The following is a 16286-nucleotide window of genomic DNA, read 5'->3' as shown; positions in this document are numbered from 1 at the left end:
TTGGAATTTAGAAAAGTAATCCCCAATTTTAAGTTTTTCCCACACGCTCCTACCCTTTTAGAGTTGCCTGATTGTAAGATCAGTCCCACCCATTTTGAAACGAAGGCATCGTTCCACTTAAATTTTCTTAATACGTTATGAATAAAACGACAACGTTTGGTTTAATACCAAACGGCGTCATTTAAATTGTGTTTAAAACACAACTAAAGGCTTAAAACATCATTGTTCCACTTAAACTTCAGTAGAACTACGTCATTTTGAGTACAATATAATATATATATATATATATATATATTTTTTTTTTCTTTAATTGGCGGGTTCTGGGGTTTGAACCAGGTTCAAACTGGCACCGAACTGGCTGATATCGATTTTCTCTATTTGCTATCGCACACCGACCAGTTCTCCACTGGTTTCAGCCGGTTCTGTGCTCCGGCGGCCGGTCTGATCAGTTTCCGACCGGTTTGAATGGTTCCTGTACAGCCCTATGTTATTTAATTGGGTATTTTGAGAGATTTACATTGTTATTGAGCATTTGTGGAGATGTTGATTTACTTATTTGGAATAATTCATTGATGACCTTGTAGATGAATACATATATTTGGATGAAATAGATGAATTTATGTTTATGGAGTCTTATATATATATATATATATATGTATTGTGACAGATGATTATTAGGTGACAGGAAGTAACCCCCTAACCCTCCAGTACGGGGTGTTACATCCACTTACATATAACTGTTTTTTTGCCAAGAGGCAGGTCTACTAGGTCTCAAGTGTGGATTTTGGTGAGGGCATCTAATTCATCAAACATAACTTTTTGCCAAAGGGGGTGTTTACTAGCCTTGCGATAATTGTGATGTTCATGAATGGTAGCTAGAGCGGAAAAGCAATGATAATGTTAAAGATGAGAGGGAATAACATTTACCTGACTAGATTGAAGAAGGGGAGGAAGCTAAGAGGACTCTAGGATCGGTGTTGGTGCAAGAGGACCTTCAGACACATTAGCTAGAGGGAGAGTAACCGTAGTAGGACTGTCTGAGGAGCTTGCAGTCTCTGTAAAGAAGTTAGAAAATAAAGCAATTGAGAGGTCAGTGAAAATAGGTGAATGTGAAGAGGAGGAAGAGGACGAGAACATGGAGAGGCTCGTAAAGAGTCTATGTTCCCAAAACTCTACATGACGAGAGACTCAAACATTTGGTTATAGGGTCATAGCAGCATTAACCTTTTTGGGTTAAGCTATGACCAAGAAATCAACATAGCCAACAACGAGGTTCAATTTTGGTTTGTTCTTGGAGAGGAAGAGTAACAAAACAAACATAGCCAATGACTCGTAGGAGGGAGTAATCAGGAATTTTGTCATGTAAAATCATCACTTATCAAAAAAGTTTAGGCTTATGGGAAGTAGTAGATTTTATTATTTAATTTATATCTTAACACTCCTCCTCAATGAGTGGGCTCAACATGTGGAATATTTAATTAAATGGACATAAAGTGTATAGTCAAGATTCAGACTCAAGACTTCTATCCAGATATCATGTAAAGTCACCACTTATCCCAAAAGTTTAAGCTTATGAAAAGAATAGATTTTATTATTTAATTTATATCTTAACATACTTTTTATGAATAAAATTTTTATTTTCTCAGCAAAATCAAAGATGTGTAAAGTATTAGTCAGTGGGCATGCATTTTGCTTATTAAAAAAAAATAAGCATGCATTTTTTGGTCTTATTTTTGGCATCTGCTCGTGACCTTTGCTCCTCTCTCTCGTGACTTTGGATTAAATTTTCAGACGTGTTCTGATCTGCTGTTACAAAATCAAGGTTATGTTAAGGCGTACACCTCTTGTAAATCCTCTTCATTCTCCCCACTCTGCTTCAAGTTTATGCTTGTCCTGACCAAAACTGTTGTTTTTCCTCCCCCACCACAGTGCCTAAAGAGTTGTAAATATAGTAATGTTATTTACATCTCAAGATGTGTCATCAAAAAATTGAAAAACTACTTAGTATTTTTACTTATTTGTCAATCATTTGATGCCACATTAGAGAATGATTGCTATCCATCTTTTGTCTGTTCAGATATTTCAAACTAACAAATTAACCTCAGTGCATCTATGTTTCATGTTATTAAACCTAACAAGAATTTACTGAATGGCCTTTAGCTAAACAGAAGTTTTACAAAAGTTTGATCCACTCAGGACATCAAACCAAGAAATAGAGTGTTTCTATCTGTTAGGTTAGGAGGAAGCTACTAAAGTTTGTTCATAAAATTTGGACCATGTTATTCCAATGAAAACTTCAAGCTGTACATTATGATAAAAATCTAAAGTGGATCGTCTTCAATGAAAGAAGTACATACATATACATATATGTATACATCTCTCTCTTAAGAATATGCTGAGATTTCTCACCAATTATGAAACTATATTTCAGAACATAAAAGGCTCCTTACTTAGCTACCGGGCTACCATTTGGGAGAGTGTTGTATCATTAATGGAACAGTTTTCTAGCTGGAATTGAGATTTAGTTCCTTCATCGCCGTTTCTCTTTGTAGAAAAGGCAGGAATTTTGGGGATTGTAAGAGTAGCACTCTCACTTTTTAGCATTGAGGAAACCTCCAAAATGGATGGCCTATCAGTTGCATTTTCCTGAACGCATAAAAGACCTATTTGAAGACATCTGATTAGTTTACATGATGAAACTGTATCATCTAGAGATGGATCCATAAACTCCATGCCTTTTCCTGACTTCCACAAGTCATATGCCTGAAATTACAGAAAATTCCCCATACATTAATGTTACTAACCATGATAAGCTAAATTTTATTTTTGTTCGTACTTATATATTATGGAAGAGAGTGTTGAACCAACTTACATATTCGAGGAGGATCAAATTTTCATTTAGACCATAAAAACAAGCATTCTTCTTTCCACTTATGATTTGTAGGATTAGAACTCCAAAGCTGTAAACATCGGATTTAGTAGAGTATAAACCTTTTTTAACATATTCCGGCGAAACATAACCACTGCATTGGTAAATTGTATACAACAATTAGTCTGGGATGAAAAGAATGCTTAAATTATTAAACTTTAATAGGAAGAATACTCACTATGTTCCCACGATTCGGCCAGTGTTTGCTTCATGTTCATCTTTACTGAAAATCTTTGCCATACCAAAATCTGAGATCTTAGGCTTCATTTCATTGTCAAGTAAAATGTTGCTAGCTTTCAGGTCTCGATGAATTATAGTCAATCTTGAGTATTCTTGGAGATATAGAAGTCCTTGAGTAATCCCTTCGATTATATGAACACGCTTTTTCCAATCCAAAAGAATTCGTCTGGCACTGTCTGCATCAATTTGATAATGAAATACCAGTTTCCAGAGCAATGACTTAAACAAAGGAGCACAATGCTAATGAGTTCACATGTATTTTCAGAACCAGAAAATTAAGTGTCAAACCCCTCTAGAGCTTAAGATAAAGCTAATTTCAACTTGATTTATATTTAAGCTTAACTCTGCATTGCACCAACCACCAAGAATACAAAATATTTCTTTGCTCATACAGCAACTGCCACCACTTTCATATATGCTGAACTGGGGCACATGTGGGGCATGAATATTTGTTTATATTTTCAACACTAAAAACTTAAGAAACAATGCAAAACAAATTACATTATGCTAATTATGAACAGATAGGATTCTTACCAAAGAGGTAGAAGTCCAAGCTTTTGTTTGGCATGTACTCGTAGATCAGCATTTGTTCATGCCTTTCGATGCAAAATCCCAAAACTCTCACAAGATTAACATGTTGCAGTTTTGCTGTTAGTGTGACCTCATTCTTGAACTCCTCAAACCCCTGTGTTGAAGCTTTTGAAAGTTTTTTCACTGCTATTTCCTGTTTGTTTGCTAGTATACCCTGTAAGATACACACCCATCCATCGTTAGTGTTATAAAGGTAGAACATGCAGCATATATACAGCAGCATGGTATCTGATAACTAGGCATTGTCTAATTATAGATTACCAAGCACGAAAAAAGTTTACCTTGTAAACAGGACCATATCCACCCTCTCCTAGCTTATTTTCAAATGAAAATTTATTCGTAGCCATCTCAATATGAGCATAACTATAGACTACAAGATTCGGAACATTGGTGTTTAAGTTTCCAGAAGTTTCTATACCATTTACTTTGGCTTCTTGTCCTTTCCTTGCCTTCAGTACAGTCCCTATACCCGAAGAGGACAATAAGAGAAAAAATGTTTAAAGATGTCAATTTACGATATATGTGGAATTAAGCAGAGTATTATCTGAAGTCTAAGTTATAACTAGGACAAAAGAAATTACCTGTAGATATGACCTTTCTCTTCCTCAAATAACACATCACCCACATTGAGACTAGGAGGAGAACAATCGAAACACTACTCGAAACCAAAACAATCCCTAACAATCTCCCCTTGTGGATCAGATTTTCATCATCAAGCTCCTCTGCTGATGGCCCAACATTTCACATTCAGAGATGCAGAAGCATATCGTAAAATTAATCAATTTGAACCTTATCATTTACCAATTGTAAAAGTCGTTGATGATGTATTAGCAAAAGGAACTAAACCAAGGTAAACATAAATGGTTTAATTAATGTCACCAGTTACATACTTAACTAGAATAATATTTACAAATTATGTATCTGGAATGAATACATTCTGAAGGGACACTACTATGTTCTAATTCCTACCAGCAGCTAGAGAAAGCACCCAATTGTCATCGTGCTTGGGTACTTGCCAGACATAGTAACCAAGCAACCTCATTTCCTTGGCATAAGAAACCTTAGATCCAACAGCCTCCACATCATCAAAACCAATCAAAAATGATTCAGCTATGCAATAATTTTCCACATAAGTGGAATTGTACATTACAGCAGCCCTATATATCCAAATATGATCTTTGATTGGCTTATAGGTCATAGCTCCTTCGGTTGTGATGGTTGGACCTATGGCTGGTGCACCTATGGCGTTGTCCTGGGAATCTACAAGATTCCACGCATAGCCATAGAAAGGCAACCCCAAAACCAACTTGCCTGCGGATAAGCTCCTAGAGATCCAGGTGCAGATACCATAATGTGTATTGGGCTGGCTCGGTGGATCATACAAAGCCGCATGAGCAGCCTGACGTTATCCCGCTTAGGTGCATGGTAGTCATAAGCAATAATATTTAACCAATTCAATCTACTGGGAAAAAAAAAAAAAAAACTGATCCTAAATCTGGCGACTAACAAACTACAGCAGTCAAGAGCAACTGTTGTTGGCTAGAATTTTTGGCCTCGGACTCTGCAGCTAGTCGCCACTCTTCAAAGAGGTTACCCATGTTGATGACATCAGAGCTTGTGCTTGGAGAAATCCAGTTCAGGTCTAGGCCCTGAAATCCAGGGTGGTGATTGATGGGTTTCTATGTTTGACAGTGTCCGTGAAGACGGGAAAGTTTTTCTAATCATCAGACGGGATGGATAGCTCGTAACTTGAAGAGTTAATACCAGCAAAAGCACAACAAAGGTGGGTAAACGGTGCAGAGTTTATCTCAGAAAGCGGGAAATTTGTGCCGGAAAACTAGTAACCGGCTTTTACCCATGTCTGTGCTTCCGAAGGGTGAAATGCTAGAGATAGGAAAACATAGAAGAGGGCGATAAAAGTTTTAGAAAGCATTGAGGAAGGGTCGTTCAGAAGCAGAGATTAGCCAGCAAGGTGTACTGAAGATGGAATTAGCAGACTCATAAAAAACATGAAAACATGCATGCATCTGTGCAGACAAAGGAAAAGATCATAAGCAGGAATGAATAGGTGTTAGTAATTTCCATCCACCTCATGTGAACCGAAAGTGCAGAAAATGTCAATGACTATTTCGACGGCGATAATCGCTGTTACGTACAACATATGGTCAATGCCTGAGAATCATGAGAACCACACCCCGTGTAAGATATTTTATTTATTGGCGGTGATGAAATGTTAGGCTAAAGTAATTGACGGATGACACGTTATTTGAAGTTTATAAAGTAGACCAGAGATGGAAGCGGTGTATGTTCATGGTGCATGGACCAGACTACTACAAGCCATTGATAGCTAGCGGGGCAGCTGCATGAATTTTGGATCTCTGATTCTCTATGATCTCATGTCTATCTTGCCTATTTATTCATAAGTCAAGATCAATTCAATACAGTCGGCGCACGCAGATGGCGCTAGTCATTCATATCCGACCAATCCATTTTTGAAATTTCCACAAAACCTTTTGCACATTCATTCTAAATTCCTGAATTTTGCAAAGGTAAAAAAAAAAAATGATGCGCCATTGCAATAAAAATTTGAGAAAATATTGACCAATTGTGACGATGTTGGTTTAATTAGTTCATCAATCCAAAGGAATAAAAAAACAGATCATGTGGAATTCAACACATCTTATGTAAAAAATAAGACTTATAATTAGATTTTCTTAAGAAATAATATGTAACCAACCTGCTGCTGTAGAAAGCACCCAGTTGTCGTCATTGAGGACATGAAACGTGTTGTAACCAAGCAGACCCTTTTGCTTTACATAAGAAACTTTAGCTCTAATAGCCTCCACATCGTCGTAATTAAACCAAGTTAACCCAAACGTGCAGTAATTCACCACTGAAGTAGCATTATACCCGTAAACTGCTTCCTGAACATAGTGTCTAATATACCATTTGAAGTAATTATAGCCCATGAAACCGTCGATGGTGACAGCCGGACCCTTAGAGGCTGCACCAACTGGATTCTTTTGGGGGCTCAAAACTGTCCACGCATAGCCGTGGTAAGCTAACCCCAAGACCAACTTGCTCGGCAAAAAACCTCTTCTCTTCCACTCATTTATGCCATCATCCGTATTAGCCATGTTCGAAGGGCCATACAAAGCTGCATGAAAGTATGTGACTCTGTCCCTATCAGGCAAATAGTAATCGTACGCTGATATATGTACCCAATCCAAGTTCCTTCTCATGGAATCAATGGGGTAAATCACTGAACCCAAAGCTGGCAGACGATTGCCGGCCATGACCAGGAGTAACTCTGGATTGCTTGAATTTTTTGCCTCAGAATTTATAGCAATTCGCCACTCGTCCAAAAGGGTACCGAAGTTGGCCATATCCGAGCTACTTCCTGCTGGCACAAGCCCACAAAGGTCTAAACCTTGAAACCCATAAAGCCTAGCTGTTTCTATGGAAGACTGAACAAAAGAATTTCTATAAGAGGACTGGTTTATCATTGAGAAGAAGTTTAGCAAATAATCTCTGCCAACAAATATCGACAAAATCGTTGTAATGGACGGGTTCTTGGTTTTTACGGTGGGGGCGAAGGTAGAGAATTGTTGTTCGGTGGAGGAGTTGATGGAGAGGTGGTAAGTGGAGGAGTTAACGTAAGTGAAAGCGCATATAAGGTGCGTGAAAAGCTTAGAATTTAAATCGGAAATGCCATTTCCGATACCCATATAATAGTAACTGGCTTTGACCCGTGATTGTGGGGTTAAACAGTGGCATTTGGGAGCGAGATATAGGAGGATGAGGAGGAAGAGGGCAACCGGTTTGGACGTCATGAAGAATGTTGTCAACACATATAACACAAGGGCATGTGCAGGGAAATCCAGCACTTAAAGAAGAGATGTTCCAGCAGAATTCTGCAGAAGAAAAGTAGTGCAAACAGCAAAGCAGGTGATTAATAATTTAATAGCACTGGTTCAGTTTTTATGCCTCAAAATACGGAACTGTTCTTTTTTAAGAGCATTGGCAATTACCAAGTATAAATTTTAATTAAAATTTGAAGTTTTCGCTAAAATCAAAATTTTTGAAGAGATTAACTTACATTAAACTAGATATTTTAAAGTAAAAATAATAATATAATATTATATTTTTTTTTAATTTTTTATATTGTACAAATACAATATTATATATTTTAATAATTTTTTTAATTTTTTTAAATATTTTACAAATACACTCTATATATTAATTAATAATTTAATTTTTGCTGTCCAAACAAATTATTTTACATGAAGAAGAAAAGAAGAGAAAGGAAGAAGAAAGGAAGAGAAAGATAATATTTTTTAATAAAATATTCTTTTGGTTGGTGAATAGTAACTCACCAAATTTGATTTTTGTTTTCATTTACCATAGCTCATAACATAACTTGAAATGATATGGCTAGAGACTAATGCAACTAATTTTGAAAACATTGAATCAAAATTTGAATTTGACTAACATTTAGCTAGTCCAGCTCTAAGCAATGCCTCCACCAATACTCTACAATTAATATGACTTTTAGCTTAGATTTTCATATGAAAATGATACTCTACAATGACTCTAAATGGCTCAGAATTCTCGCTCGTGACATTTTGGTACAAGCTTGTGCCATCCGCGGTTTTCTCTATGATATTGATATATATAGATGTTTGAGAAATTCTACGTATTAGTCATTGTAGACACTTCATAATCACATCTATAACTTTTTCATTTAGTATTGAGATGTTTTTCATAAAGTATGAGAATGTTTTTTATATAATATTAAGTATGAATAGTGACTATTGAAAAGAATTTTTTTAGATATTTTATGGTCAAGTCCTTTCACGTTGTTATAAGGAATGGCAAAAGTCCTTCCTGATCAATATGGTGTCATTGGACATCATTCACCATAGTTGGCTGGTATATTGAAAGGAAAATTAAATACACTATATTATCATTCTATTTTCATCCCACTAAGCATGATGTGACACATTTATTATTATTAAATGATCATTTATTACATACTTCTTTATCATCTAATGGTAATGAATATGTTACATATTACTTAGTATGATCAAAATAGAATAAGAGTGTTGTGTATAGCATTACTTTTGATATATTGATCCCAAAAATAATATTTTTCATCATAAAATAAAATGATGAGTTTAATAAATATTTCTTAGGAGAAATAAAATCATCCAAATAAATAGAGTTTTAAACATAAAATAAAATAATGAATAAAAATTAATATTCCTAAAGAAATAAAATCATTTAAATAAAATGATTTTCTAAAACTATATTTTGAACTAATTTAAAGATTTAAAATGTAATGGCGAGACTCGTGACCAATCCAAAGAAAAATGAGCGGTTGATTACAGATTGTGTGTGGTTGTTCGGGGTTGAGGAGTGGCTGTTATGGGCTATTAGAATTGATTAATAAGTTGGTTTGTGAGTGTTGGTAATGGGACATGTCGAGAGGAGTCAGTTGGCTTGAAAGTGTGTTTTTTTTACTTGACGTGTATGTGATGATTGGTTAACCAAATTGGAGGAGGTTGGACTAAATATCAAAGTTTTGAATTCCGTTCATGTGATCATTCCTGTTAAGATACTAAAACGAAATATTTCGATAACAGTACATTTTAATATACAGTTTCGAGATAGTGGTTATATAAATAAGTTATATACATAAATTATATTCTAAATCTTAAAAATATCAATATAAAGATTAAAAATATAATATGCAGGACAATAGGAGTACTTGCGCCAGAAAGACATCATTGTTTTAAACAATCTACTTCAAAATAATTAACTAAGAATACAATAGTCTCAAAAAAAATGCCAACTTTTCCAAAGTATTAAGTCAACAGAGCAAAACGAAGCTATTAAATAAAATTCACCAACAACAAGTACCATATTTGTATTTAATACACTATACTTACATATCCTTACCCATGTTTCCTATTCTTAAACTGTCGTTGAAATATCCAAAATATCTTAAAAATGTTGTGGAGATAAGAGGTGAGTTATCAACAACTCAGTAAGCTAAGGACATATGCTATCGTACAAACATGATCACTTACAAAGTACAGTATGCAGAACAAAATATTTTCCATAATTATCATACTGAACAAAACATATTTTCAAACGTAACAGAACAATGGATTTTAAGTCACATGAAACCCACAGTACTTTGGCATAACATAACTTGAGCATCATCATCACAACAAAATAGAGTATCTCACAGAGCAGAGACCATGTTTCACCCCCGTGGTAGGGTTGTGCTAACCTCGGTGGCTAAACCGAGAAGAGACAAAGGTGAAATATTTCTCTTATTCTTCTCGGAGCCACTAGTGTGCACACAGGAAATACCACATAAAACTACTTTGTTTACAAAGTGGGTACACTCAGAGACAAAGAAGTTGGTACCAACCCAAACAGAGCTGAGCAGAGCAGAGCAGAGACAAAATCAGATACAAAATCAGTACACCATGCCAAAGGTTTTCAAATGCCATATCAAAACAACACAGAGTATCGACATATTTTCACAATTTCTCATTACACAATTTTTCTAAATCATTGAAAACAAAAGTCAGAGCATTTTTCTAAATCATTGCACAATTTTTCAAATTTTCAATATCGCTCTTTTTCAGATTTCAGAAACAGCATGACAAAATATAACTTATTTCTACACAATGCATGTTAGAAACATTTTCTCTTTTTCATATTGATTTCATGAGTAATGCAAATAAACGACCGATGTTATTTTTCTCAATTTCTCATTTCATAACAAAACATTCAAAGTTTTCAGAAAGTCAACCTCAGTGTAGACAGTTCGTGTAAATCCTAGCATAGCAACCCCGCTTACCTAGACTTTTAACTTTTTCAGAATTTCTCCACAATAGTACTGACAAAAATCAATTGTCATTTATAAAAATAATCACATAATTTTCATAAATATCTGAAATTAACACTTTTTCAATACTTGAACTTGAAATGCTAAGTAACCTATTTTCCTAAAAATCTAAATTACTCAAAACCATAAAATATCATCAAATCTCGAATGCATCGATTTTCACTCAATTTCCAATGAAGACAAACTCTAAATTCTTTAGACCTTAATACCAACTGCCATTTAAAAACAATAACTTTTTTCTGCCAAAGAAACTTTTGGACTAAAATAAAGTGAGCCAAAACTCACATAAAATGACATACAAATGTTTTGTAATCATCTTGAAGTTCATCGTAAAATCATGTCCAATATGAAACCATCCTAATGACAAGGGAATTTTGGAAAATAACTCATAAACATGCATGGGCTTTTGGGAAAAGCATGGAAACAAAAGGAATCTTAGATTATGAAAACTACTAGACCAAAACCGTACAACAGAGGGGTGTCCAAACTCACTGAGAGTGGGGGAGAGTCACGACAGCCGATGAGGTGGGCGGAGATCGAAGGTGGTAGGCGCGGCTGCACAGAACTGAGAGAGGGATAGATTTGATGTGAGAGAGAGAGAGATGAGAAAACAGAGAGTGAGAAAGAGAGAGCACCACGGCTTGAGGGAAAGATGTTACCGAGAGGGAGGATGGTAACTTGAGGCAGCGGCAGTGCAGTACGGTGGCGATGGCATGGAGGAGGCTGGCAATCTAAGGTGGCTGATTTGAAGCCCACGGTGACCTCCAACGATGCTCTATTTTTTAGGAGTAAAACAGAGTTGCATATGGTGGCCAAGCAAACTGTTTTGGTTGTCAATGGAGGGACACAAGCATGGAGTTGGGCAAAGGAAAGGCGACTTTTGTCTTGCAAGGGAGGTCTCGTCACGTTGCTCGGGCTGGTGTGCCATGAGGTGGGGGCCGTATGTGTGCTAGTGGTGCAGGAGTGACGATGTGGGGTGGCTGGGTTCACGGTTTGCCAAAAAGCTGGCGGTGCTCAGTGGTTCTTTGGTGCAGGGTGGCAACGATGCAACGGTTGCTTTCTATTTGGCTTCGGGGTGGCGAGGGCTAAGCAGTGGTTTTGGCACGGTGATTCGGGTGGTGTAATGGCTTTGTCAATTGAGATGGCGAATGAGGGATGAACATGCCGTGGGTTGGTTTCTATTTAAGGACACGGAGGGGCTGGGCAGCGTAAAAGGCTTGGCTTTGGTGAGGTTACCTTAAGGTGGTGCATGGCTTGTTGCGGTTTATGATGGAGAAATAAACATTAAGATGGTTGTCAGTTTTTACTTAGTAACAACCTGGAAGATTTGTTTCCCAGAAACAAAAATCAAAGCAGTGGAAAGTTGTTGCCGTGATGTTTTCTGGACTCGTAGGGACGTGCATGCTGGGTGTTGGACGTGGAAGGCGTGGAGATACTCCTGAATGTGGGCTTTGAGGTGGTGGCAAGTTTGCTTAAAAGAAAATTAAGTAGAAGGTACGGCGTGATTTACGTCCATGAGTCTAAATATACAGTGGTCTAAATATTATTTTTGTTTTGAGATTTGAAAAAGTTGAATTATTTTTTAATTTTTATTTGAAAGTTTGGAAAAATTGTAATGATTAGTTTGAAAAAATTGTAATGGTTAGTTTGAAAGTCATGTTTGTATTTGAATGATGTTTGAAAAGGAAATGAGATGAGATGAGATGTGATGTGATGTGATGAAATTTTTTTCCAAACCCCTTATTTTTTTACAATAAATGTGTGAGAGTTTGTTTATTTGAAACTTATATTTATTATTATTCTTATAATTTATCTCCTAATTTTATCATTTTGTATTATTTATTATGTAATATTATTTATTTTTGTTTATTTTTCTTATATTAAAAAATCTTGGTGTTGACATTGTAAGAGTTTTATTAAAAGTCTATGTCTCACATAGCTATATTCTAATTGATTGAGACTAGTTCAAATATTATCACTTAATTAATGAGTCATAGTAGGACACAAATACCTCTAGATTTAATCATAGTGGGACACAAATATCTTTAGATTTCATTATGGCTAAAAGTCTATAAATAACACTAAGGAGTTAAGGATATCTATAACATAATTGTGCATCTAATCATCGGGAGTAAAGGTCTAAGACTATTGGTTTGGACTGGACTGATATTTTTATTGGTCAGTCTCGGTGCTTGGTTTTTTTTTTTTAATGAGATTGGACAGGGACTGAACGAATATATATACATATATAAATATTTTTTTATATTGTTTTATATAATAGTTGTATAAGTTAATTATATAATTTTCATCCAATGGATCACCATTGACTATATATATAATGAAATTATTTAATATTCATTAACTATATATAAAATTTTAAAGAGATCACTTAATATCAATTTTACTAATTTAATTAATTTTTTGTATTAATTTTTCTGCCAAAAAAAATAAGAAAAGAAGAAAAAAAAATGTTCATGGACCAACCAGACCGATAGCTAACAGTCCGGTCCCGCAAAAATTATGGACCAAAATTTTTGGTCCGTTATCTCTCCTGGACCGGATCGGACCGATTACACTCCTAATCGGGAGACACTTGGAGGTGAAATTGCTAAAATGATCATTCTCTCATAATCAGGTCAAATTCTTTAATAAACTGTAATGGAGGAGATACATTTTTTAACTATTATTATTTATTATCGTGAATCATACAAAAATTAAAGATTCAAATACTAATGTTGATGTTAAAGTATTTAACAGAGATGTTATGCTAAATTAGTAATTGAGGTATGACACGTTATTTGACGTAGTCGCACCCTATTGTTCAGCTAGAGGGGCAGGTGCATGCATGAACCAAAGGGTCTTGTATCTCTATGACTTTCTATCTTTTGCCCATTTAATTCAAGAGTCAATTTATCAATTCAATACAGTCGGCGCATGCAGATGGCGCTAGTCATTCATATACGACCAATCTATTTTTTGAAACTTGCACAAAACTTTCAAAAGTGCCTTACGTATATACCTAGCTGTTACTCAATCTAAAAAAGAAAAGAATAACAATTATTATTATTTTTATGTTTTCAGGTTGGTTTTAGTACTTTTATTCCCTTAAAGTCAAGAAAATATCATCATCTTTAAAGGAGGATGTTAAACGGCGAAGACGAAAACATAAACTGTTGGAAGAAGTTTGAAGATCGTGTATTACTTGTCTTGTTTTCTGTACAATTACACATTACTACAAATTAATATATATTGTTGGGTTATTTATATATATATTGAGTCTTAGACAGGAATGAAGAAAATGATTCCACACTTTTCCATTAGATGATGATCAGTTATAAAATACAATTTGAAAAACTTAAATTACTCCTAAACTTATGCTAAATACAATTTGAAAAACTTGAATTACTTCTAAACTTATGCTAATGTATAACAACTTATGTGTAGACAGTGGCGGACCTACGTCATGTCTTAGGAGGGCCATCCCCCCCCCCCCCCCCCCCCCCCCTGCAAGTACCCTCTTACAACTCCTGCATATTCTTTAAAATTTTCGAAAATTTCACTATACCTAAAAATGTCTTTCTTCAATTTTTTTCCTACAGTTCAGAAATTTTATATAATTTCTATATATGATTTATTTTCAAGGATGTGGTCTCACCAAAATTAAATTAAAACTAAGTTTAGAAAAAATAATAAACTTATTAATATAGATCTCCAAGTTTTTTTTGTTATACAATATTAGAGTTCTTAATATAAAATCCAAAATGAAAATACAAGAAATATCATTTAAGGTTGATGATTTACATGAAAAATAGTTGAGAGGTTTTATCCTCTAGACTTTATTGAGTTAAAAAATTTTATTTAATGTCTCAATTAAAGCATTATATGCTTAATGTGATACGAAAATATATAGATTTTGCATGAAACTTGATAAACTAGCTTACATACTAGAATGAAAAATGACATTTTAAAAGATTACTTGATAGTTTCTATGAAGAAAATAAATTCTAAATATTTCATTAAAAAAATAATAATGAATTAATATTATTCCATGAAACATTATCATCAAAATTTGAAACATATATTAAGTTGTGTTTTTTAGAATTTTATTTCTATGTATATGTAACAAATTATTGAGATCTAATTTTATATATAATTATATTTTTATGATTTTTTAATTTCTTTTTTTTTTATATTAATATGTCACACAATAGAAAAATTGGCCCTCTTATATAAGTTCATGGTTCCGACACTGTGTGTAGATGCAATAAGTATGAGCTGTACAGATTTCCTTAACTAGCTGATCGAAAACCATTAGTGTCTGATGCAGATACAAATTCTGGTACTGATTTTCTGCATGATTAATAGCTGTCCTTATATGCCCTCAAGATGGAGGTGCCATCTGCAATGCCAATCTTGGATCTTAATATTTGAAAACATTGACGTGGTAGTGATTTTGTAAGGAGATCAGCGAATTGATCTATGGTATGGATGTGATGCACACGAATAGTTCCCTTCTTGACAAGATCTCGAACAAAGAAAAGATCGATTTCAATGTGTTTCATTCGTGTGTGTTGGACTGGATTTAAACTAAAGTGATTGGCACCAATATTATCACAAAACATTTGAGGTGAGATTGAGACCAAGTTCCTTGATAAGGGAATGAAGCCAGACTGTTTCTGATGTGGCAGTTGCTAGTGCCTGAAATTCTACTTCTATTGATGATCTTGAGACTGCCCTTTGCTTGCGTGCGGACAATGAGATTGGATTAGGACCAATGAAGATGATGAAGGCAGTGGTTGAAACCCGAGTGTCCGTATTTGATGCCCAATCTGCATCAATGTATGTCTTGAGTTGGAATTGATCATGTTTTTGTAGTAGAAGGCCATGAAACATTGTCTGTTTGAGATACCTGAGGAGCCTTTTTGCTACAGCCCAATGGTTTGTTGTTGGTTTTTGCATGAACTGGGATAATCTGTTGACTACAAAGGCAATGTTCTGGGCGAGTGAGTCCCAAATATTGAAGTGCTCCAATGGTCTTGTGGTACTCAGTGTTGTCGACATGCTCTGAATTATCTTGAATCGTAAGCTAAGTTGTAGTGGACATTGGAGTGAGTGTTTCTTTTGCATTGTCCATGGAGGTTTGTGAAAGGAGATCCCGAATATACTTATGTTGAGACAGAAAGAGCCCTTATGGCATTGGAATCACTTCTATTCCCAAAAAAAAAATGTGAGCCCATGTCTTTGACTAAGAATGTAGAGCCAAGCTTTCTTATAATTTCATTAACAAAGCTTAGTGTATTGTCTATGACAATTATATCATCAACATAAACAAGGCAATAGCATAAGATAGCATGAGACCTATTAATGAACAAAGAAGTGTCAGTGGCCGAGTGAACAAAACCAAAGCTGAGGAGTGCATCCCGAAGGGCCTTGTACCACTGTCATGGTGCTTATTTAAGACCATAGATACTCTTTTTGAGCTTGCAAACATGCTCAGGTTTAGATGGATCTTCAAACCCTGGAGGTTGATGCATAAAGACCGTTTCTTCAAGAGTACCATGCAAGAATGCATTATTGACATCTAGCTGACGAAGGGACCAT

The 16286-nt window shown here is 35.1% G+C and overlaps 1 protein-coding gene across 1 annotated transcript; it reads right to left on the bottom strand.

Annotated features, from left to right (window-relative positions):
• Positions 1 to 2454: 2454 nt before the first annotated feature.
• LOC118344710 (putative cysteine-rich receptor-like protein kinase 35) lies at positions 2455 to 7528 on the bottom strand. The gene is made up of 7 exons (XM_035685830.1): positions 6498 to 7528; positions 4342 to 4485; positions 4042 to 4223; positions 3704 to 3914; positions 3108 to 3345; positions 2873 to 3023; positions 2455 to 2763 (listed from the first exon to the last, which is right to left on the bottom strand). The coding sequence occupies exons 1-7, from the start codon at positions 7486 to 7488 to the stop codon at positions 2455 to 2457; spliced, it is 2226 nt and encodes a 741-aa protein (XP_035541723.1). The 5' UTR covers positions 7489 to 7528.
• Between the last annotated feature and the right edge of the window lie 8758 nt (positions 7529 to 16286).

This window comes from Juglans regia, chromosome 15 (genome assembly GCF_001411555.2).
Source record: "Juglans regia cultivar Chandler chromosome 15, Walnut 2.0, whole genome shotgun sequence".
NCBI classification, from domain to species: domain Eukaryota; kingdom Viridiplantae; phylum Streptophyta; class Magnoliopsida; order Fagales; family Juglandaceae; genus Juglans; species Juglans regia.
The sequence above is the reverse complement of the archived record's forward strand: the minus strand, read 5'-3'. Positions and strand labels throughout refer to the sequence as shown.